The sequence below is a fragment of the Ambystoma mexicanum genome, chromosome 13, assembly GCF_040938575.1.
Source record: "Ambystoma mexicanum isolate Mex_15411 chromosome 13, UKY_AmexF1_1, whole genome shotgun sequence".
Taxonomy (NCBI): domain Eukaryota; kingdom Metazoa; phylum Chordata; class Amphibia; order Caudata; family Ambystomatidae; genus Ambystoma; species Ambystoma mexicanum.
The window spans coordinates 95,292,087-95,317,641 of record NC_090938.1 but is presented as its reverse complement, the minus strand read 5'-3'; the positions used below and the strand labels follow the sequence as shown (position 1 = coordinate 95,317,641).

The window sequence follows — 25,555 nt, the reverse complement described above, 5'->3', positions numbered from 1 at the left end:
TCGAGGCGTGCATTAAAAATGTGAAGATGGCCACCAGGGGTGGAGCTTAGGGAGATGACTGTGATTGGATGGAGCAGTGTGACCCAGAGGACAGGGATTGGTTTAGAGGAGAAATTAAGTGCTGAAGAATATGTATTACTTTTTATAATGTAGAACACTATTCAAATTAAGTACCTTACATACCTTAACATGCGACTGCTTAAATAGTAGTAGCTTGCACCAACAATTGTTCAAGTTACACTAACTCATTTAACACTAACTCATTTAAGTACTTTTACCCTGGTTAGAATTTCCAGACAGAATCCTTATCATCAAAGTCCTACCGTAATCTATAGCATGAGTTTTCTCAGCGGCAGAAAAGTGACCCTAGTGGTATAGGAGCCAGCTGTAGGCAGGTCAGGATAGGCTTCAGTTGCAGGAAAGTTAGGGTTCCAGAGGATATATTCTTTAACAACTAAGTATTAGCTTCAGAGTTAGTTAAAAGTGTTCAGGGACTTCATAGAGGGCTCTATATATGCGTTTGAGCATTAGGCCTAGGCAAGTGGTATGGGCAAACTCCCAACCACACGAATCACCCACTCAGCCTCACAGGATTGACACCAGACTTAAGGTAAGTATTACCCTTGCCAGCACAGAACCTTAAGAGAAAAGAAGAGCTGAGTGGATGCCTTCAGGATGCAGCAGTTTAGGACCTGGTACCTGGATTCTTGGTAGGTAGACCTAAGAACTGGACGCTGGATGGGGACATGCAGCACCGGTCGGCAGTGGAGGGTTCCACCAAAGGTTTCTTCACAGATTCTCGTGGCTCTGTGGATTTTGCGCCTTTTTACAGAAGCCATAAAAAGAACGAATATCGCCGGTCGGATTCTCTTCCCTCACACGGTCCTGCACGCTGCTGAGGGGATAATCATCTCTCTGAAGGCCCAGCAGATGTCTACCAAAGTTTCAGCTTCAGTCTTCAGAAAACGATGTGTCGCACTGAAGCTCGAAGTCCCAAGGTATTGGCGGTTTTCAGCCCGGCAAGGTTGCAGCACATTGTGGGATGGCTCAAAATGCAGGTCTTCTTAAAACTAGTGCATCCTACCAGCCTCTGGGTAGGAGTCTCACTCGGGGCCCCGCCAGATCGATTGGAAGGAAGGGTTACATCAGGCTCTCCGGTCACTGGAAATCACTACAGATGTATTTTATCTTACTCTCCCAATTCAGCTACAGTGATCGACTTGTCAGCAGCTTCCAGAGTATTTCTCAGGAACTACAGAACCATTTTTGAAAACTCTCCATGCAGTTTACAGAAAGGGGCGTTCTGGCTGTCTAATCAGGACAGCCAGTCCCCTGCTGGGAATAAGTTCATTTCAGGCAAGGTGAAAGAAGTGCTGCTGAGTTTTGGACTGCTTCCTTGCTTCCTCCCTTCTCAGATACTCTGGAACCTTGGCAGGGAATAAAGAGGTTTCCCGCCGAAGACAAAACTTCAACCAAGGCCGTTCCTGCCTGGAACGGCAGGGGAAGACCTCAAACAACAAGCACATGAAAAATGTCGAAAAAAGAAGGATACCCACCATGCTAGCAGAATGGTGGCCCATCTGTGCATTACTGAGCCTGCGAGTAAGAATACTAAAAAGCCACTAAGGTAAAGCCACTGCCACCATCCATTCAAGTAAACTTGCACTTGTAACAACAAAGTTACAGTAAGTGAGAAAGGGGAGATATTATATTCCCCCAATACTCCACATAAGGTGGGGGGTCGCTTGCTCACTATATAAAATGTAAACGGGATGAAAATCCCTCTTTACCCCTTGGGAACAGTAGTTCAACCAAGTATATTAAAGAGAAATTACAGGGACGCCAAAATGGGCAACCCAGCCTAATTCCAAAAGTTTTAGGAAATGAACTCCAATCTCACACTATGAATAGACATAAAAAGGTCACCCATAAGAAGAGTAAACAACTAGGTGAGGGGAAATAGATTCCCCTTCACCTTGCAACAACGGAAAATAATGACCAAGTCCAAGCAAAAAGTTCTGGGGTTGACACAGGTCCGGAAGATTCATCACAAATTTGAAAATCTTAGCTAACGCCATGGGACCTCCGACCCGTTTGCAGTGCAATATCTTTGCCTGGACGAATCCTCCCAGAACTTTGGTGAGCTCCAGAGGCACGATCCCACTCCTTCAAGTCCGCTCACCAGAGTACAGAGCTGCAGAATCGAGAAAGAACAACCGGGCGGACCCGTTCACTGTTGGGGCTGATAAAAGATGCCAAAACTGCAGACCGATGTGGAAGACCGAAGAAATCCTTTGAGGGTCCATTCTCACGACTGCTGCTTTGACATCCTGTTCAGAGTCCTTCCTTTCGTCACCAGACTGAGGAATCAGAATACAGAGTCCGTTGTTGCTGTACACTTTCTTCAACTGCCCTATGGTACTGTTGGGCTCAAGGTAGAACTTGCCTCAAGCCGAATAGTCGCCCCAGTGTCACTGGAGTGCAATCCCAGGTGTTTGGGTGTCCACTCATACCTCTTGCCCAGGCTTAACAGCTGGTGCTCTTTTAGAGAGTCCTTTGCAGGGTCTTCAATAACTTATTTTGCTAAAATAAATTAAGTAACTACAGTATCACTTTGCCTTTTCTGCTGCTGCTTAAGACTTTTGCTCCCATCCGACACTCACTTTGATGAACTGTTGACTAGTTAGGGTTTAGGCAGCTAAAGCATTAGAAACTTGATAAAGTGTTGCTAAGACTTAAACTATTGCTAATACCATTGAATAAACCTCTTTTTCCTTCCTACAGACTGACTTTATAAATGAATTAAACTGTCATTTCACTAACAAATGCAGGTGCACGTCACTACTATTTAAACAGTGCAACTATTACTGCAATTTCCTTTAACAATTGTAAGCACGAGCAACTACATTTGAAGCAGTCACCTTTAAAAAGTATTGTGAATAATTCCTGTGTGTATTGGTTAGTCTAAAATAGTATTTACTTACCTGCTTTGTGGATATAAAATAAATGTATATTTGATTATAATTTTCCAGTGTGTAAGAGCTTCTTTGGGCTATTGTATTGACTGTGTTCATTGTACTTCACCTTCAGCTCACATCCTCCTCATAAGATAAGACTGGCTGCTCTGCCATTCTACCAATCCTTTAGGTAGTACATACTTGTACCAAGAGTTGGGGCCTGTATACCAGGGGATAATTTTACAGAGTCTAACCTCCAGGTGGACTATAGGAAAACTCCCCCAACAATCCACCGCCATTGTTTCTTGCATACAACTCTGCTACAATAGCTCACACCTCTCGCGTTCAGCCCTTAAATTCACACCACACAGTACTGGAGTAAGGTTAAGCTCCATTGCTAACTTACCATTACATGCCATTTGCAGGGCAACATGTAGTCAGTGCACATCTTCACACATTTTATAGGTATGCAAGCAATGGCAGATTCTCAAGTGTGCCAAGCATTCCTAAAACATCTGTTTTCAGCTTTTGCCTATGCTCACCCATCACCTTCTCATGGCATGGTGCACAAGTTGCACTAGCCATTGGCTAGTGATATTTGAGTCTTGGAGAGTAAGACATGGTGTGCTGCGTGTATATCTATATAATTGGGATGAAAAGTAACTTTCATGCAAGTTACTGTTTGACTCTTTATGCACCCCGTTTTGGTACTTCTAACTAATCTATGCAAAGCATGAGAATCTAAGCAGATTCGCAAGCCTCAGATTACTTATCGTTTTTATTTTCCAGTGGCTTGTGCTAGTTTAAAATCCCTTGCACTCACCCAGCCTGCCAACATGAAAGCAGGCTCAATATTAAAAACACAAATGCCTCACCAACAAGCCCCCAGTTCCTTCAATAATGCCAACAAGAAAAAAATGACCAACAGAGTACTGAGATCAAACAATAAGGCACTACTAGAAATCCCACGCCACAAAAGTACCAGAGCAGGTGGGAACAGCTTCAGAGTCTTGGCCCCCAGCCTTTGGAACTCTCTACCACTTAGCATCAAAAATGAGGATACTATTGCCAGATTCAAAAAATCTCTGAAAACGTGGTTATTTAACCAATACTGGCTATAATGACATAGGCCCTCTCCCTTTCACCTACCCAGACAGAATTATATTCCTAATTAAATGACCACCCGTTAACTATGCAGAACCCTTCGTGGGAGTCACCTCGTCTGTAAATTGTGTAACTACATTGTTCCAAAAGCTATTTTGCCCTATTGTTATTTTACTTTCTGCACTGAAACACTGTATAAAATATATGATAAGCTGTCTGTAACTCTCGCTGTGTTACCTAAGGGTCTAGGCGTGTAACAAATGAAATAAACACTCAAAATCATGGCACATTAGGAGCCATGTTAGGAAACAAAAAAGTGATTATATGAAGGATCATGGGTACAAGCACACAAACAAGGATGGTGTGATGTAACACTGCGCCAACCACTAGATGGAAGCCTATGCAAAGTATGTCAATCTAAGATTACAATAAATGCAAGTGAACATGTGATAGGCTGTTATCTACATCTAATGATTTCATATATATGCACATACACCAACTCTTTGAATGAGTTTCATAAGTAATGCCTAGAAAATTCACTCTAGCCCTGCATTTTTAAGGATATGCGAGTGATGCACTCACCGTCTGTTCCTTTGTGCACATATCCATTTGCAGGAGGCATAAGTTGCTGGTGACTGCCAGCTTCAGAGTTGCTGTAACCATCTGGCGGCTCAGACAAGGTACCTTGAGAAGATAAGTAACTGGGAATATCTGCAGGCAAGTTGATTTCCTCTATAAGAAGCAAACAAAACAAATATCATGAACATAACCACTGCAATAAAGCAGCTATATCAAAGTCATGGAAAAGGGCCGTCTTATCACAAGTCAACACAGGGGGTTTAAATAAATGGTTTATCTAAATAAAAGTAGGCCCAGATAAATCTATGGGGAAGTAAGTACCATCACAGATCATATAAACATTATAGAAAAAGACAACACTATGCTTGAAGTTCAACAGACCAAAGCATATAACCTTATTTAGAAAACCTAACAGAAGTTCTAGAGAAGTCAAAGCAATAGTTCCTTTTTAGATTACTTTCAGTAATTCAAAGGTAGTAGACTAGTGGAACACTTATTCTTGGTACAGTTAAAACCTATAATTTCTTTTGTGATAACCCACAGTTATACTAGGTGAGTAAAACCGAAGGATGGAATATTCCATTACAGGTGCTTTTGAGATCAGTAAAACCCAGATCGAGATGAGAAATAACTCTTGTAACTTATTTTAGGATGGCGAAAAGCTCCCTCATGGTAAGTAAAACCTATACACTTTTTAAAAGGAGCAATCAGCAACTTAAAGGCAAGTATAAACAGACTGTTTTTGTGTCCGTCTAAAACAGATCAGGGAAAGCAAATCCCAGTGTTACATTTTATCAATGACCCAAGATTATTCTATGTAGGTAAAATCTAATGCAGACTTATTTTGGACAGGATAACAGTAAGTCAGGGGAAGCAAGACCCAGTTGGGAAACGTATGCACCTAATCTCTGAAAAAAATAGTTAGTGAAGCCAACAGCATTACCTTTGGAAAAGAGAGACAGCCAATTTGCAGGTGAGTAAAATAACCTTACATCTACATTCTATTAGAATGGTGAAACAATTTCCAAGGAAAGAATGATGTCACACATACTTTTCAGAATAGCAGAACATTTCCAGGGTAAGAAATAACTTTTGTAACTGTTCAATCGCAGAGTTACAGTTACCAATTAACATCTTTTGCAAGAAAGTCACTTTTACACAAATTCTCTTTTCTATTTCTTAGAAGCGTTTCTCTTATTCTTGGAGCATGAGTGTTCTCAGTGACAGAAGGTGGGTCACTAGGGTCTAGTGTCCAACAGGCAGGTCAGGACAGGTTCTTAAGTAGCAAAAGTCAGTTCTTAAGGAAGACTATTAGAACAAGTAAGTACTTTACTTTTAGAGTTAGAGGGTGCAGGGGCTTCAAGGAAGACACCCTGGGAGGATTCCTGCAGTGAGCCTGGATGCACTAGACGAGAGGCCTCCAATCACAAAATACAACCCAAAACTACACAGGAATCACACGAGACCCAAGGTAAGTAAATACCAAAGACAGCACAGAAGAAGATTTTGCAGCAGGACTTCAGGATCTGCAGCCAAAAACCAGGTCACTGAATTCCTTCATTAAGAAGACAGGCCAGCAGAAGAACTTTTGCAGCAAGGATCAGGGGACGCTCTAGGCAAGGTTTTCCTCATGGCGGGATGCGGCTATGGATTTGGTGCCTTTTTCAGGAGCAGAAAAAACAGAATATCGCCAGATTCTCGTCGTTTGCAAGGTCCAGCACTCTGGTTTGGGGACCTTTCAGACTGGAATCATGCCTCTGGAGATCCGGCAGGATGCCCACGAAGTTTCAGCAAGTTTTGGAATTCGGAAGACCATGCACTTCACAATGGCTCGAGGTTCCAGGGTATTGGGGTGTATTTCAGCCCTGCAAGGTCGCAACACAACGTGGGATGGCTCAAAATGCAGGCCTTCTTATGCCTAGTGGGTCTCACCAGTCTCTGGGTGGGGGTTGTCATTTTCTGAGTCGCCAGGTCGATTGGAAGGAAAGGCTACAGCAGACTATGATTACACAACAGGCTTCCTGGTCGCTGGAAACCGTCTTAGCTGCAGTTTTTTCATCTTACTGTTCGGTTTTGGTTCCAGTCAACTACCTCTTCAGCTTTCAGGATAAGACTTTTATGCATGAACCCAGCCAATGAAACAGTTCTTACTCCCCCATGTATTTTAATGTGATTTTGAACTCTGTTTCTTTTGGTTGTGGAGTCTGACATACTCCATAGGAATAATCTCTTACATTGTGTCACACAGTCTAGTGACACAGGGAAGTCTTTCAGATTTCCCAAAGGTTTAAATACCTTCTCTGGGATAAACGGTTTCCCAGAGCAGTAAGGTGAAGTTGACTTTACTTACATTTGTAACTTTCTAGACCCAGCGCACACTATCTTACAATAGGGTGCTGGAGGGGTTAGATAGTTATTCCCTTTTGTCTAGCTTCTCATGTACCATTTGTATGTTATCTTTTAGTCGCTGAAAGGGTGGTGGCAATGTTTTCGTTTTAACTACCGTGGTGTGCATTTACGGTAGGCTGCGTTCGCAGCTGCAGTAAAGCACCCAAGGGTGCCATTTTTGTCAAAATGGCCTGTTCTTTTTTCACCAATTCTTTGTGGAAAGGTCCTTCTTGAGATTTACTCTGTGCGCCAAACCAGGCTAGTTCCCATTGTTCGCTTTGCCTTTGGCAGGATTCACGAGTGAAGCCTGGCTCCAGCTCCAGGATGTCTGGGGTGGGCAGGAAGTTAGGGAGGTGCCCGAAGCTCCCTGTGCTTAATCTCCTAGGAGTCCCAAATGCACTCTGTATTGATTGGTCAGCTGACTGTCCGGCAAGGACAGCCACCCCGCTGGGTGACTGACAGCTAGGCTGGAATGAATGGGAGTGAACTGAATAAAAGAAAGGTGAGGCTTTTGGCTTGGAACGCAGAGTCAACCACTGGACGAAGGAACCGAAGAACTTGAAGGGGATACCTGCTGCAACTCCTGGACCGTTGGTTTGCCCGGTGAAGCCCTGCTGCTGTGCTGAAACTCCAAATTCGTATCGACAGAGAAGCCCCTGCAAGGACGACTTCTCCACTTGAGTTGGTGGGACCAATCAACTCCAAACTAAGCCACCTGGACATCCTTCTCAGAGCTTGTTACATTTTCACAGAGATGCTGCAGGAAACCGTATAGCCAGGGAGATGAACACCAGATTGTGCGTGTTGCTTTTAAGCTGGCCTAGAGCTACAGGAAGATCCTCCGGACTCTCAGGAAGCAGGAGGGACCGGGCCTGAGCCCCTCCAACACAGTGCGGGACCGCAGAAGCAAGGAAATTCCATTTCGACAGCAAGGAACCGCAGCGTTGCCATTTGCGGTAGACGCGAGGAGCTGAAACACTGAACAGCCACTGAATTGAAGATTGCCGGCTGCGAGCGGTGACCGTCCCATTGCAGAGTCCCCGGAAGTCAGCGAGATCTACAGAGCTGCACAGGAACAGAAATCTGCTGCACTTTTTCTTCAAACTAAAGGTACTGTAACGTCTAAGAGACCTTACCTCTTCTCGTGTAGCCACTTGTCCTCGTTGGAGACTTGCTTGGTTACATGTGTAGAGTTGCTGCCAGCTTCTTTACTTCTCAGGCCTAATCAGCTTGTGGCCCTACTTTGATTGCTTCTATTGTACAAAGACTTTAGACATTGGAAAAGACTTTCTACTTACCTGCAAGATGTGCTTCAGTTCACCTTGACTTTTGCCAACTTAACATTGCCTGGCCTAGGCACCCTGAATGACTTCTCCCTTCTGCACGTTTTGCCCACCTTCCAGGAAAGGGTTAACTGACTTTGCATTGGGGGGTGGGGAGGAGGGTTGTATAGAAAGTACTTAACTGCTTGAGAATAACTGAATACTTGTTTCATTCTGACTCTTCTCTTTAACAATACTTCCAAGAATATTCTAAATGCAACAGTAATACATTAATGCCAACAGCACCCTAGCTATTGAAGTCACCTGAGGGTGTAGGTAGTGCCTGTGTGTCATCCCAAATGGGAATTTGCTTATTTAGATAAGTGTGTGTATTTTGGAAGTAGATTTGTGTGGCGTTTTATATTGGTATGTTCTGAAGGCTTATTCGGACCGATACATTAATAATTGTTTTATCAAGAAACCTTGTGTGTAAGAGTTTATTTGAATACTTGTCACTGTGAATCTCTGTGCAACTCCCCTACAGCTCACATTGACCCCTACCAAAGGTTGGGTTTCTATTGCCAGGAGGTCATGGTTGTTGTAGTAGAGCACCCAAAGGGTACTGCATACAATCCTGCCTAACAAGGATGACTGGTGATGGCATACAAGGAACACCTGGAAATTGAAGCTGAAAATCCACTAATCGGAAACTGAGAATACCTACACCTTTGTCTAACAGCAAACCCAAAGAAAAACCTCAAATTCATCCTGGTACACAGACCACTGACATACGATGCAATTTTGTGGACGCCTTCACTGAAGGCATCACTAACCTAGCCATAGAGCAGAACACCTGATAATCCTGTGAGACTTCAACATCTGATTTGACGAAGAAACCACCAACACACAAAAATCACTAGCCAAACAATGAAAGAAAATCAGCTAGTAAAAAGGAGCGACTCACGCAGTGGGACATGTACTAGATGCAGTATTTGCCAACAAAGACCTCATCACCACGGGGACACCAATGGAGATCCTCTGGAGCGACCACCTAATCGTGCCACATCAACAACCAAACAACCCAACAAACTGCAGACCATCATGAAAAGAAACTGTAGGAGCATTAAAAATAAAAGCAACTTAGTAGAGCTACTGGAAAAAAAACCCCAGCAACAACGCTGGATGAAGCTGACCCGAGAGAAAACCAAATACTGCACGAATGGATCACCAGAACAATGAACGAGATTGCCAAGGAAAAACCTTGCACCCCATCACGCAAAAGAGCAACAGGAAAATGGTGAACTAGAATGGAGGAGAAAAACATGACATGGTGAAGAAACTACAATTTCACGACATATACACTCATAAAAAAAGGAAATCAATAAGGACAAAAAGAAATACTACGACAACAGATCACCAAAGCCGCCAACACCCAAAAATAACTGCTTCAAATCAAAACAAAATGAGAAACCCAGCTGGCTGCGGCAACACACCAATACCTTCACTGAAATTATACAACGATCTTGCAGACCACCTCAAACAAATTCAGCACCATCCAACAAATCATACCAAGCAGACCAAGCAACTACAACATGCAACCTACCCAGCCATTCGAGGATCACCACAACAAACTCCGAAGATTCCCCCAAATATCAACGGAGACATTTGTCAAGCTGGTAAGCAACAGCAACAAAGCTGGCTCCCCCATGGACTCCGGCCCCCCCACATATACACAAATCAATCCTCACATAAGGAATACCCATGGAATACTATAGAAACCTTTATAACCAATCACTTTCAATAGGGAAAGTACTAAGATCATTCAAATCAGCATACATCAAGCCGCTCCTCAAAGACACAGCAGGAAACGTGTAGGACTGCTCCAACTACAGACCCATCTCAAAAATCCCATACACAGCGAAACTACTCAAAAAATAAGTCTACAGAATAACACAAGAATTCATAGAAGAACGCTTACTGCTGCATCAAGCACAAGTACGCTGGGACGATATGAAGACTACTGCAGACTCAGACAAAAGCACAGCTCTAATAATGTTAGATCTCTCCACAGCATTTGACAGTCAACCATGACATCCTAATCGGATGATTGGAAGAAATAGGAATCACCAACCTAGCCCTAAAACGGATTTTAAAAAAACAAGCTGTATGGTTCAAACCTATTCCAATCAACCCCAAGATAATACACCTGCGGCATACCACAAGGATCCTCCTTATCCCCATTGTTTTTCAACATACCTGGCACCATTAATCAAGTTCATTCAAAAACAGAGCCTCCCATGCAACTACGCTGATGCACAGATTTTCTACAAAATACACAGGAAGGAAACGCTGGAAGACCGCCTACACTGCCTACAAGAACTCTATGGCTGGATGAACAGCATTTTCAAACTCTAGCCGGGCAAAACAGAAATAATTATAATTGTTGGGGAGAATTCTCAGAAAGGTACCAATTCCCTTCTACCTTGGAGACCCCCAGCTCTTTTGCTGGACTTAAGGACTTAATTTTTATCCTAGTGAGAGAAAGAGACCTTTTCCCGCTCTCTCGTGCATTTTTCTTTGATTTGAACATTTTATATGAAAATCTTACATAACACTGGCCGCCATGGAAATGGTAGAGGGGCTCCATATGCCCCGCCTTCCAGATCCATGGCAGAACCTTAGGTAAGTAATTGGTTTGACTTAACAGGACGTCCCAAGGCATCCTGTTAATTCAAACCAAATACATTGCTTTTCGCAACCCGGGTTTTCAGATTTAAAACCTGGGGTGCTAATAGCAATAAGCACCCATTCAGGGTGAGGGGGGGGGGGGGAGTTAGGCAATTGTATGCAGCACCCTGTAGGAGAATGCACTAACCTTGTCCTCTTGGCAATAGTTAACTCAACCTTTGGTATAAGCATATACTACACAAGTTGGTGGAGGGACTGAGCAGTCAGGCCTATCTCTAGAGGGGTCAATGGGAACTGTAGGGTTATTACACAAAGATTCACAGTGACAAGTATCCAAATACACTCAAGGTTTGATTAAACTATTATTTATTAATTTAAAAGTCAGTTGAATAAGCCTTCTTTAGAAGGGAGCAAATATATGTAACACAATAATATACTTCAAAATACACAGTTTCTTTAAATCAGTAGTTACCCATTTGGGATGGCACAGACACTTCCTACACCGTGAGGTGACCTAAATAACTAGAACACTGTGGACATTGATATATCACTGGCACATTTAGAGCAAAACTGAGGGTAGTGTCAATAGAGAATAGAGAAAGATGAGGGAATAAATCAATGGTCAACAAATATTCTTAAGCATGCAAGTACTTTTTGAACCCTCCAATGCAAAGTAAATGAAACCTTTCCTGGGGGAAAGGAAAAGCGCAAAGTCAGAGGTGAAAAGAGTCTTTCAGGGAGCCAGGACAGCCAATGTTAGTTGAGCAAAAATCTAGGTGAGCTGTAGCACTTCTTGCAGGTAGGTAAAAAGTCTTACACAATTTTGTATAAAATGAAATTACTGTAGGGCCACAAGGTGGGAGGCTTGTGAGGGACAAAGCTGCAAGTAACTCGGCAAAGGCAACCAAGAAAAGTCTCAAATGAGAGCTAGCAAGGCTGCACAAAAAGTAAGTCCCCTTAGTTTTACAGTACCTTTGGTTTGAAAAAAACTGGTTCCAGCTGGCTTCTGTTCCTGTGTAGGTCTGCAGATCCTGTTCCTGGGCCTCAGTCGTGGGGACAAGAAGGAAGGTGTCTGGGGACTCCTGCACTGTGAATGGAAGGTCGCCGGCAGCAATAGGCAAACTTCAGATCAGCGGCACTTCGCAGTTTCAGCTTCTGGCGGCTCTTGCAAACCGCACCACCGCAGATCTCGGATACCACTATGAACTTTCCTCGCATCTGGGGTCCAACACTCTGTTGAGGTGGCTCAGACTTGGTCAGTCCTGCTTTATGGGAATCTGAGGATCTTCCTGGGGTTTGGGTCCAACTGAAAAACAAAGCGCTCGATTCTTGTGTTCCTCTCCCTGGCAATCGGTTCCTGCAACAGCAGTGGAAGTACAGCCAGCTCCGAGAGGATGTCCAAACAAGTTTGTTTTGGGGTTGTTTGGTCCCACCAACCCAAGGGGAGAAGTCGTGCGTTGCAGGGCTTCTCTAGTCGAGGCAAATTCGGAGCTTCATCACTGCAGCATGGCTTCACCGGGCAAACCAACTATCCAGGAGTTGCAGCAAGTGTCTCTTCCAAGTTCTTCTTCAGATTCCTTCGTCCAGTGGTCGACTGCCTTCCAAGTCAAAAGCCTTGCCTTTTATGCAGGTTCTTCCCATTCGCTGGCAGCCTAGCTGTCAATTACACAGCAGGGTGGCTGTCCTCCAAGAACAGCCAGCCGGCCAATCACCTTTGGGTGCATTCCTGTAACCCAAGGGGATTGAGCACAGGGCGTTTCGGGTACCTCACTCACTTCCTGCCCCTGCCAGACATGCTAGAGCAAGAGGCGGGCTTCACCAGTGAATCGCGCAGAAGACAAAAGGAACAAAAGGCCCAAACCTCGTTTGGCACGCAGAGTAAATCTCAAGAAGGACCTTTCCAACAAGAAAAGCCAAAAAAAAGACGACCGGGCCATTTTGACGAACTGGGCACCCATGGGTGCTTTATTGCAGCTGCAATTGCAGCCCACGGTCGAAACACACAATGGTAGGAAAAAGTATACGACTGCTACCAGCCATTAATTGCAGAAAGGGTAACATTTTTACCTGACAAACTAGACAAAGGGGATACTAAGTGACCCCTCCAGCACCCTATTGTAAGATGGTGTGTGCTAGTTCTCGAAAGTTACAAAATGTTAGCCAAGTCAATTTCACTTCCCTGCTCTTGGAAACAGTAATTTTACCAAGAGGATGCATTTAAACCTTTGGGAAATCTAAGACTTCTCTGTGCCACTGCACTGAAGGTGCTGTGTGGCACAATGTAAAGATGATGCCTATGGAGTTTGTCAGACTCCAAAGTCAAAAGAAACACAGAAAAATACATGGAGTAGGAAAAAGGTCTCGCTCTCTGTAGGTTAAAAATTCAAAATCCCAAAGTCTAGGAAAAAGTGATGGTAGAAGGGAATTAGCACATTTCTGAGAATTTTCCCTAACAGGGGGCTTCACTGGCTGTTAATGGCACCAGGGTCTGGTGTAAAGGTCCTCTCTTCGCTCAGGCCCTGAGCGAAGACCCTGGGCCCTAGGTTATTACCAGCTGATGATTCCCCCAAATGGGTGCTTCTTGCTTAAATATCATGTTTTAAGTTGATTGTGCATTAGAGGGTGTAACTCATTGTTTTTTTCACGATAGAGGAGCTATCAGCTGTCATTTCTTGCAGGTTAAAGTAGTCTTAAACATATGCATGAATATATGCAATGTATGTACCCTTTGGAACACCCTCCATCCAAGAAGAACCCTCCTACCTGATTTTCCACAAAATAGTTAAAATGGATCTGTTCAACTAATTGGCCTCTGATCCCCATAGTGGATCGTCTAGAACCATAACGATACCTAAAACCATGTATTTGCCATCATGCTGTCTTCTGATGCTCAGAATGTTTATATACCTATTAGCACTGATACCTCCGGGTCCTGGGCGCTACCAATAAAATAAATGTTTCCATTTTATGTATGTATTGAACATAATGCAATCATTGGGTGTCGGTGCATTTCCTTAAAATGAGCTATGACCTACATTTGTGATCTTCAGTTTCCTCAATTTTTGCTTTTTGTTTTCTGACCCAATTACCTCACTTTTGACTTTGGTGAAAACAGAAAATGCACACATGCTGAATATGCCTTGCCGAATGTGTATGGAGGGAAATAGACAGCTTTGTGGACATGGCTTTAATTACCTCCGCCTTGTTCTTTGTGACATTGTAGTTTGGGCTTATACCTAATTTGAGACATACATGCATGCATGAGCTCTTTGAGATTGTGGATTTGAATCCTCACTTGCCTTTCCGTGTTACAACAGTTGTTTTAAAGTCCTACCGAGACTTCATACAAAAAATAAAAAGAAAGATGCAGTACATAAGGCTGTAGCACCTGAGGATGGGAGTAGCTTGGACAGAGCAGCCAGGTTTATTTTAGGAGGGAGAGAGTGCCGTAACTTGGTACAAAGAAATTGTAGCATGCAAATGTTAAGGGTATTTGTATCGCGCAACGTCACCACTGGAGTGGTCCCCAAGCGCTCTGGCGGATCTGAAAAGGAGGGTGTGGAGAAAAGGGGAGATTGGGTGGGGTTAGTATTTATTTATTGCATATGTTGTACGCCCAAACCCATAGGCATCACAGTGTAGGTTACAGGCATCTTAATTTCTCTGGTTACAATGGGTTAAAGATACAGAAACATAGAGACATGAGATTTAACAAGACAAGCTAGCCATCATGAGTGGTTAATAAGAGATGGGTAGCAGTAAGGATAGACGGCGTGGACGTCTGTAATGACAGTCTGAATTTCAGGTAGCACTTATGACAAAGCTTGGCAACTTGTATTAATATTTGTTGAACAGCCAGGCCTTTGGGGATTTTTTGAATTTGGAGTGCGAGGTTTCATTTCTCAATGCTCCTGGGATGGAGTTCCAGGATTTAGTAGCAAGGACTGGGAAGCTGCTACCCCCCGCCCTCGTGATTTTAAAACTTGGAACTAGGAGTTGGGACATATTGTTCAATTGCAAGGCTCTTAAAAAGGAGTTGGGTGTTACTGTGTTTAAGTAGGGTGTAGTGGGAAAAGTAAAGTGAGAGTTGTGATTTCCTGTTGGCAGCTTCAGTTCGGTTTGCACCGTTCGCTGAGCTGAAGCGCGTTGTTCGGGACGGTGCGACTTTGCATGTGCTGTTGTGAGGGATTACGTGTTAGTCTGTTGTTGCAATGTGATGAAGTATGTGCGTATTACTGTGCAGAGATGTTGGTGGTGCGAGTTTCTTTTATGGGAAGTTATGCCGAAATTTGAGGTTTTAGAGTTGGGTTAGCAAGTTTCTTACCTCTGCCTTTGAGTTTGTGCTCAACATCTTTGATTATCCTGTGCGTTTGGTATTGTAATTTGTCCGCTTATTTGGGGGGCATGTTGAGGAGTGGGTGGTGTCGGCAGCTACAGGTTCTCTTCGGGCCAGCGGCACTTCACGGTTTCAGCGCTTAGAAACAAGGTTAGAAACTGTTCCAACCTTTATATTTTCCATAGCCCTTCCTTCCTGAAACTCAGAATCTGAAAAGTATATTGGTGTGATATATTGATGCAATACTATCAGTGTGATTGAAGTCAGCAGAGGGTGTAGGAGAAGTGCATGACGCATATTCAAAGATGATCCATTAGCTTGACTAATTCTGAAAAGTAATTCCAAAGTTTACCTGAAGTGTTAAAATCAATTGCCTTTTTCAAGAAGGCCTATTTAAAACTGATGTTAAATAATTATTTATAACTGGAACCTTGAGTGCAAGCGTTACCTGGCTACTTGTATTAGCAGATCTCATTTGTACAGCTCTACAGCTCACATGTACCCCTCTTGAGATTGGCTGCTCAATCACACTACCAACTTGTGTAGTAAAAACTTATAGCAAAAGGTGAGTTACCCAATACCATTGTGTAGTCTCCCACAGTGCGGCTGCACCAATTCCTACCCAACAATGAGTGTCCCCAATTGGGTCTCGCTTCCCCTGACTTGTTAGCCAGTCCAGAATAAGTCTGCCTAGGTCAGACTTACTTTATAGGATGCTGGTAGCTCCTTACAAAAGTATAAATGGATTTACTTCCCTTGCATAGCTGTGTGCCATCCAAGTCTGAACTGAAAAGCAACTAATTGAATGTTACACCCAAAGGTCCCACTCCCCTAGAATAACTGTTAACCTGAATCAGAGTTATAGGTTTTTATTAGTCCAATAAGTCTTCCACTATTCTGAAAAGTATATTGTCCAGTTGACCTACTGTGATTTCTTGCTGCATGTCACGGTACAACTGCCAGGGTCTACTACACTTTAATTACTGCAAAGTAATCTGAAAGTAACTTCTGATTTTACTCCCCAAGAATAGGCGTGGCCTATACTGAATGTGTACGATAAGGTTCGACTTCCCTCAAAATACTGTTAGTTTTCAAAATAAGGTTATATGCTTTGGTCTGTGCACCTTCAAGCATAGTCTTGTGTTTTTATGATGGTGGTTATATATAATGTGATATTTACCCAAGAATTACCTTGGTCTACTTGTATTTAAATAAACCATTTATTTTTTATAATACAGAGTGTTTTTGGACCATTTGTATTACAATTTGTGTACTGATTCTACAGTCCTACAGCCTTATAGTAAGAGTGGAGTCTTGTACTGTCTCAGTTGAATGGTTTTACTAAGCACTTAGTTGTTCTGAACAGCCAGCGAGGACACAGAGTGGTGGAGGCACCATCACATGATTCAGGTAAGTGGGACTGGGGGGCCTGAAGGTACCAGACACCCGAGAGGAGGGGAAGGGGAAAGCTGGCAAGGTAGGGGAAGCAGCCATCTTGCTGCTCGGAGGGCAGGGTGAGATCATGGGATTCAGCATGCTATTCGAGCAACCCGATTGGATGCTTCTACCCACCCTGCGTGGGAATACATATAAATAACCTTATTTCGCACCGCCTATACTTTTAATCACTTAAGCTTCCCAATACCTGAAACCATGAACATAGTCTTGGCGTACCACTGCACTCTGCTGAACCCCCACAAAGTTTGTACAGTACGCAAAAACAAACAATTGTTTTTCATCCAGTTAAGTGCCAAAGACTTGGTCATTCATGTCCTTAGTATGCTGCAATACAAAGAATATAGATGGCCATATCCAATTTCAATTTACTGTTAAAACAGTTACATCACCGTGCTGCAACTTAGAAATGGTTAACCAGACCAGGTGTACCACATTCCATTTGAACGTACCTGTGTTGGTAATGCTGTAGTCCTCGTTTTTCCGTCTCATATGGTAGATTACGATTACCCAAACTAGAGAAGTGCCCACAACACAGCAAACTACTACTATTATGACAATACCAATGGTGGTCCAGCCGTCATCTTCATAACCCACTGAGTTTGTAGACAAATCACAATTGGGCGAAGAAATCACGTTCAAGTAGATATGTCCACGCTCAGTACCAAGCGTATTAGACATAATGCAAGTATACTTCCCTGCGTCTTCTAGCCCAGCGTCAACAATAATGAGAAGTTGATTGCCTGCTGCAAAAAAGTGTCTTTCTGTTACAGTCAAAGGTCCATCATCCTTGGTCCAGTTGAGGCGAGGGGGCGGGCTTCCCCCGGCTATACACTGCAGTACAGCTGTTTCACCTCGGGACACTGTCCTGTCCTCCAGGGGTCGGATAAACGATGGGGTTTCTGGAGTAAAAAGAAAAACACACACGTTAATGCATAAAGAGTGGTCAGTGAAGACTTCACTAAAATTATAACTGCCATAAAACGCTACACCTTCAATTTCCCAGCTTCAGTTAATAGAAAACATACTTCAATGCAAGCGAAGATGACCCTTGGTATTCTCCCTCATAAGGCATTGCTGTCAGTAAAGTTCAACCACGACCCCAAAAGAAATAAAACCAGCAGCATTTCCTTTGAGCAATTAAAATCTTCCATAAAACTGGTGGATAAAAGGACACCTCTAAACCCCCACAAATAACAGTCACTTAACTAAAGGCTCCTCCCCTATCCATGCGAGTTGTGAATGATCTGCGCCGGGGCTCATCAGAAACCACACGTGACATTCACGTCTGGTAAATCCTCACAACCAGACTAAATAAATACGTGGTCAATTTCCGGTTTCATCATACCATGACAAGACAGCAACTGAAGTTTGTCACTGTAGAGACTACTGTACACCACGATTAGAGTCACTTTTCCTCCATTTTGCAGGATGTCTGAGGCAGTAAAGACCTTTGTGGGCAGCATTCGAGAAAGCGCTCTGGGGCGCTGCCAAGCCTATGTGCTGGCACCTCCCCTTTATGTGCCCAACTCCCGACCTCTAGTACCCTTTGCAGCAGATGTTAAAAACAGGAAAGGAATGCACTGGACATGCTCACTCCCACCCTTACCTGCAGGAGACTAAAGTAATAATTTAAGATGGAGGATGGCAACTAATCAGTGAACTGAACAGCCGGATGGAGCCTTGTGTCTGCTCATGTAGGGGAGTTCAGTGGATAATGTTTGCAGAAGGAATGTGGTGTAGACTAGCTAGAAGCTCACAGATCTCCTGCTGTGGAACATGCCACAGTAAGGGCACATATCTGCCTTGGCTTTGATCAGGTGTGCAGGTCAGCAGTTTTCTTAACTTGTAGCACTCTAGAATGCAGGACAAAATCCTTTTTGCAATAGGAGAGAGTGCGTGCGTGCGTGTGTGTGTGTGTATATGCGTGCATGCATGCATGTGTGGGGGGGGGATGTGTGTGTGTGTGTGTGTGTGTGCACGCGCATGCCCACCTTTGAAGCATCAATATCAGGCCAAAGAAAGTTAGTAGAGTAGTGTGGAGGGTGAATAAAGTGTGCCTCGTCTAAGGCAGTCTGGGCCGACTGTTTGGATGCAGACAGACCCTGCGGTGAGGGCAAAGTAACGCATGAAAAGCCCCATGCCACAGAATTGCTGTGAAGCCTCCCTGAACTTCAGACAGTATTACTCCTGGAAAACGAGAGAGGGTTTCTGGGAGTCCCAAGAGACAAAGGAGACAGTTGGAGTTGAAAACAGACCCAATTACTGGCTTGGGCAGAGAACCCAACCTACCTAGTATATACAATCTCTAGGATGCAGTGAACCTAAAGAGGATAGGAAGTGCAGTTACCCTGCAATATTGCTAGGGTGAAGAAAATTGTGACATGGCACCAAAGGAAGAGTTCTGGCACTTGCTAGAGCGTCCCCTAGGGTTCCATAGGGTGAAAACTATGGAAAGACACAGCTTACAAATTCTCACTCTGTCGAATGACTTGCTGCAGACCACATATATAGCACCAACCCAGCGCCAGCACACAAACCTCTGTGTTCCAACACAACTGCCATTTTGAGGAGAGGATTGCCCATTTATGGTGCAAAACCAGCCTACCCCTGAGGAATCATCTTTGAGCATCTGAAGAGGATTACATCTGCAACTCCGTTAGGGGTATAGTCTGCTCAAAATCCCTCTACAACAGCCGTGAAGACAGACCTCAGAGAAAAGGGGAAGACTTTTCCCTTAACCCTGAAGAACATTTGGGTGATCTGCTGGCTGGACAAGGCCTACTGCAGGCAAGACCAGTGGTACTCTGGGACCTGCTCACTGAAGAGTCCTGAAAGTGCACTCTAAAGCTTTGCTGGCTGGGACATTAAGAAAGCACTTGCCCACTGGAGACTTGGACAGGGTCCCCCCTGGCACCAGAGTTCAAACAGCACTCAACTCAGTTTTCAAACTTCAATTAGTTTGAGCCTGGCGGACCGCTTTCAACTGCAGCAAGCAAACTGAGCTGCCATTGACACTCGCTGCTTTTCAAGCAGCTGTCAAGCCACTGACGACCGATCAATTGCTTGCACGCCACATCCTAGAGGGAGGTAGGAGTAGTAGTCAAGCCTGCTGTGGCACAGAGATCCGATCAGGGTTCTAGCAGAGTGAAAGGTGAGGTGGTGGATTTTTGCTGCTGTTATGTTAATGATTGATGATTGATGATGTAGCTGCAAAGCTGGCACAATACTGGAGTTGAGGATTCAGTAGAGAAACGTAGGGTTGCAAAATTGGCGTCTGGGTTAATAAAGTCAGAAGTAAAATGAATAGAAAAGGGAAAGAGGCGGGCTTCTGGGAAAGAGTACTTCAGTTTTCAAAGAGTGGAGTATTAGGGAGGGGAGTGACATACAGTGATGTATGGTGAGGTTTAGCAGTTTCACAGGAATATTTACTAGAAGACTGAAGTCGGTCACACACCTTTTTACTCAATGGGTAAGATTGAGACCGGGATAAATACCACATTTCAGAAATATAGAGTAGTCATTGTAATGCTGGAAATGCTTTGGTGGGACAGGGCCTCCATGTCATTGTCCTGTACTCCCTTATGTGTGTGTTCTGTGTTATTTTCTGCACAGGAGTCCAGTTGGGACCCCTAGCATTGCAGCTCATACTCTTTTTGGTCATGGTGAACAGTGTCTTGGGATACCCTTATGGCGTCCATGGGTGGGGGTACAACCCTGTACATGTTATTGGGCACCTGCGTGTTGCCCAGAGAGCATGATATGGGCTGGTGGCAGCTCCATGCTAAATGCGACAGGTGCTCCGAGTAGCCTCCATTTTGGGATACTTAAGCGTTGCCATTGGAATCAGTACATTCCTGAAAGAAGGCAATATGGCCCCTTGACTTCTATTGCCGGTTACCTTGTTTTCCCAAAGTCCTGGGAAGCCCTGACTCCCCCGACTGGCTGTTGCGTGGAAGAACCATATATGTTATTAAGGGGGGGGGGTAGTCCATGCCAAACTGCCCAGTGACTATGTTGTGGGTACACCCGTGGGGTGGGACCTGTGCGAATAGAGTCTGTGACCAATATGCATTCTATGTTATGGGTGTCTGGTTTCTGTGTGTGTGAAAAATGAATGAAACAGCCCTGCCTGAAAAGGCAGTGTGGTGTTAGGCAAGAATTGATGTAGTAAACCTGTGGGAGACTACACAACCCTGGTCCTCTTGGTATTAGGTAACCCACCTTTTGGTATCGGCCTGTACTACACAAGTTGGTAGTGTGAGCAGCCAGGCTATCTCAAGAAGGGAAACTGAGTGTAGAGCCGTAGCAATGATATTCACCAATAGAAGCAGCAAAGTAACACTTGTACTCAAGGTTTTTGTTATAAATAAGGTTTTATTTAACAATATATGCAGCAAACCAAATACACTTCGAAATACTTTCTCAGAATAAACACAAAGCGAGTAGAAACTTTTAAGAGATGCTTCATACACACCTACACCCAGTGGTGACTTCACTAGCTAGGACAGTAATGGCATTTACATATCACTTGTATACTTTGTAAATTCTGAGGTTGGCAAGGTTAGAGGAAGGAAACAGGTTAAACAGGTTCTCAGAGCATGTGAGCACTTTACATCTTCAAATGTAGTCTAGATAAAAACATTTCCCTGAAATATTAGTTTAATACTAATGCATCACCTAGGAGGGACAGTATCAAACGCAAATGGAATAGAAGGGTCTGCAGGGAGCCAGGACAGCCAAAGTCAATTGGAGCACAGTCTATGGAGCCGAGGCACTTGGATAATAAATGTCTTGCACAAGGTTACAGTTTGTTGAAGAAAAATCACTGTAGGGTCACACGCTGTTACACTTGTGAAGGCTAGAGCTGAAATCAACTCTAGAAAATCAGCTACTGCAAGTCTCAACAGAGAAGAGCAAGCTACTGACAGACATAAGTGTGGCTTCTGTTTGGTTGCAGCGAAGCAGATCCTGTGGTCCTAGGCCTCAGTCGTGGGGACAAGAGGGAGACGTCTGGGGACTCCTGCGGCAGCAGTTCGAAGGTCGGCGGGACTCTTGCCTTCCAAGCCAAAAGCTTTGCTTTTTATTCAGTTTTTCTCCCATTAATTCCAGCCCAGCTGTCAGTCACCCAGCAGGGTGGCTGTCCTTGCCGGACAGTCAGCTGGCCAAACACCACAGAGTGCATTGGGTCTCCTAGGAGACTAAGCACAGGGAGATTCGGGCACCTCTTTCACTTCCTGCCTCCGCCAGATACCCTGGAGGCAGAGGCGGGCTTCACTCCTGAATCACCCCAAAGGCACATCAAACAAAGGAAGCAAACCTGGTTTGGCGCGCAGTAAATCTCAAGAAGGACCTTTCCACAAAGAAATGTTGAAAAAAGACCGGGCCATTTGGATAAAAATGGCACCCTTGGGTGCTTTACTGCAGCTGCGAACGCAGCCCGCAGGAAATGCACACCATGGTAGTTAAAAGTAAACCACTATCACCAGCCATTCAGAGAGGAAAGGGCAACATGAAAATGTTACATGAGATGCTAGACAAAGGTGATACTAAGTAACTCCACCAGCACCCTATTGTAAGATAGTGCGTGCTGGGTCTAGAATGTTACAAATGTAAGTAAAGTCAATTTCACTTTACTGCTCTGGGAAACAGTTTATCGCAGAGAAGGTATTTAAACCTTTGGGAAATCTGAAAGTCTTCCCTGTGCCACTGCACTGAAGGTGCTGTGTGACAATGTAAAAGATGATGCCTATGGAGTTTGTCAGACTCCATAATCAAAAGTAACAGAGTTCAGAAATCATATTAAAACACATGAGAGAGTGGGGAAAAAGGGTCTCACTCACTCCTGGTTAGAAAAATCAAGTCCTCAAAATCCAGCAAAGTTGCTCGGGGTCTCTAAAATGGAGGGAATTAGCACATTTCTGAGAATTGTTCCTAAAAGAGCCGTGAGTCCAGCAAAAGAGCTTGGGGTCTCTAAGATTAAAGGGAATTGGCACATAAATGAAAATTCTCCCTAACAGTCCACTGCCACCAGCCAAAGCTAGGAGATGTCTATGTGACATAAGTCATATGAGCAGACAGAAGGTGGATACTAAGTATCCTTTAGGCACTCCACATTAGGGTGGTGTGTGCCAATCTCAGACTATAATGTTTTAGCAGAGATCCGAAGAATCTCTCCATCCAGTTACTCTATGATATAGAAAAGAATCTCAAAGGAGGACTAAGGGTCCCCTGTGTTCTGCAATAGTAAAATACAGAAGCCTCTAAAGGGATGGTCTAGTAAAAAATTTTATTTCAAAAATAGATAGGCCACATAAAAAAAAAAATACTAGCATCCTCCGTTTTAAAACTTCCTATGTAAAATTTTGAGCTATTCAAGCTCAAAATTCGAAAAAGCAAGCACAGGGGCGCAGCCATTTTGTGAAATGGAGGCCCTCCTGTGCTGGCTTTTGCTTTTACGGCACTAATGAAGGAAAAGCCAGCCAGCTGTAGTAAACAAAGTCTACCGCTGGGTGGCTTTCCATTCATTAGTGCCGGGACTCGGAGGATGCGGAACGGAGACCAGAGCAGGAAAGCTGCAGCTGAATCTCGGTAAGTGCTATTTATTTTTTTTACAAAAAATAAGCACTAGCTGCAGTTTTTTTTCTAAGTTTTCCGGGCTGGAGGAGCCTGGAAAATTTAGAAATAAAACCGCAGCTTTAAAAACGTTGTATTTATGTTTGCGGTTGCTTTTGAAGCGACCGCAAACATAAATACAACGTTATTGTGTTGGAAAACGCTGCGGTTTTTCTTTCCAAGTTTCTCAGGCTCCTCCGGCTTGGAGGAGCCTGACAAACTCGGAAAGAAAAACTGCAGCGTTTTCCAACACAACCGCGTTGTGTCTGCCTGAATCTGCTTTAACATTTGGGGCTCTCGGGCTCCCCACGGGGAGCCAGAGAGCCCCAAATGGTAAAGCAGATTCAGGCAGACAACGCGGCATTGCGGAAAACAACCGCGTTGTGTCTGCCTGAATCTGCTTTTCCATTTGGGGCTCTCGGGCTCCCCACGCGGGGAGCCCGAGAGCCCCAAATGGGAAATCAGCTGCAGGTAGAAACACTACGCGGCATGTAAACATAACCGCGTGTGTTTCTGCCTGCTGTGGCTTTCACTTTGGGTCTCCGGTGCTCCCCTGGAAGCACCGGAGACCCAAAGTGATAGCCACAGCAGGCAGAAACACACGCGGTTGTATTGGAAAACGCTGCGGTTCTTCTTTCCAAGTTTCTCTTGGAAAGAAAAACCACAGCGTTTTCCAACACAATAACGTTGTATTTATGTTTGCGGTCGCTTCAAAAGTTTTTAAAGCTGCGGTTTTATTTCTAAGTTTTCCGGGCTCCTCCAGCCCGGAAAACTTAGAAAAAAAAACGCAGCTAGTGCTTATTTTTTGTAAAAAAAATAAATAGCACTTACCGAGATTCAGCTGCAGCTTTCCTGCTCTGGTCTCCGGTCCGCGTCCTCCGAGTCCCGGCACTATTGAAGGGAACGCCACCCAGCGGTAGACTGTTTACTACAGCTGGCTGGCTTTTCCTTCATTAGAGCCGCAAAAGCCAGCACAGGAGGGCCTCCATTTCACAAAATGGCTGCGCCCCTGTGCTTGCTTTTTCGTATTTTGAGCTTGAATAGCTCAAAATTTTACATAGGAAGTTTTAAAACGGAGGATGCTAGTATTATTTTTTTTATGTGGCCTATCTATTTTTTAAATAAAATTTTTTACTAGACCATCCCTTTAAGTGTCAATGAGGAAAAATAGACTCCATAGGACATAGAATACAACTAGTAGAGTTCCAAAAGACAAAGCCCCTAAGAATGTATTAGTGGAAAAAGGCTACACTTATTCAGGATTAAGGAAAAAGGTCCATAAAGGTCCATAAATCCAGCAAAAAGTGTTGGGGGTCTCACTAGAATAGGGGATGAAGCATAACAATGATGGATCCCCCAAACAGCCATTCGCTATGTTGCACCTTTTAAAAATGTGTTTTATTTGAAATGGCAATAGGGAGCTGGGGGTTCAGATAAATTGATTTTGAACCACTATATCTATACTTATTTCTATTAATTCCAAACATGTAATTTTTTTTACATTTCTGTTTCAAAACATTTTCAAAAATGTGTTTCAAATTTAGCATTACATACCATTCCGCAACATAATCCCAGAGTAAGATTGCAAAATCACGAACAGGGCTGTGTGCAAAAATCCCAGATATTGTTTGTTGAACCAACAAGACTAATTTCCATTTGATATGTGGTCTTCCTTCTTTGGTGCATCGGGGGCGGTGGGGAGGCCATGGGGATAGCAAGGATTGTGGTCACATTTAGGCATAAATGTAAATCTATTGTGAGAGTTTCCACATCTAACTTAAAAGGCAATGCCTTTGGAAAGTCTGAAGCATTTGACTGTAGAGTGTTCCTCTTCAAAATGTGTGCATTGAAATTTGTAAGTGCTTTGTACATGGGCAAGCGTGTGTTTTTATAGATTTATGGAGGATAATCAAGGAACATCATTAGCACAGACTAACGCTGTAGAGATTCTTTCGCATCTGAATTTAATTAAATTTTGATTAGGAAATAATATTTTATATATAACCCTTAGATTTACTGTGTAATTCTGAATATTATACGAATTTTGGATTAGGATGTGTTAGATGAACAAGTTACTTACCAACTGTAAAGTTCTTTCGACTGGATGTTCCTCCCATGTATTCCTCATCTTAGATATAATCTGTCAGCTTGCGGCTTCTTCGGAAAAATGT

At 43.8% G+C, this 25,555-nt stretch overlaps 1 protein-coding gene across 1 annotated transcript in view; it reads right to left on the bottom strand.

The window, feature by feature from the left end:
• The window catches only part of LRIG2 (leucine rich repeats and immunoglobulin like domains 2), a 274,622-nt gene that overhangs the window by 27,368 nt on the left and 221,699 nt on the right, over window positions 1-25,555 (bottom strand). The window contains exons 15-16 of the mRNA XM_069633358.1: window positions 17,222-17,671; window positions 4,644-4,793 (exon numbers count right to left, since the gene is read on the bottom strand). Coding sequence (XP_069489459.1) covers window positions 4,644-4,793; window positions 17,222-17,671 — 600 coding nt within the window. The remainder of the gene's footprint in view (window positions 1-4,643; window positions 4,794-17,221; window positions 17,672-25,555) is intronic.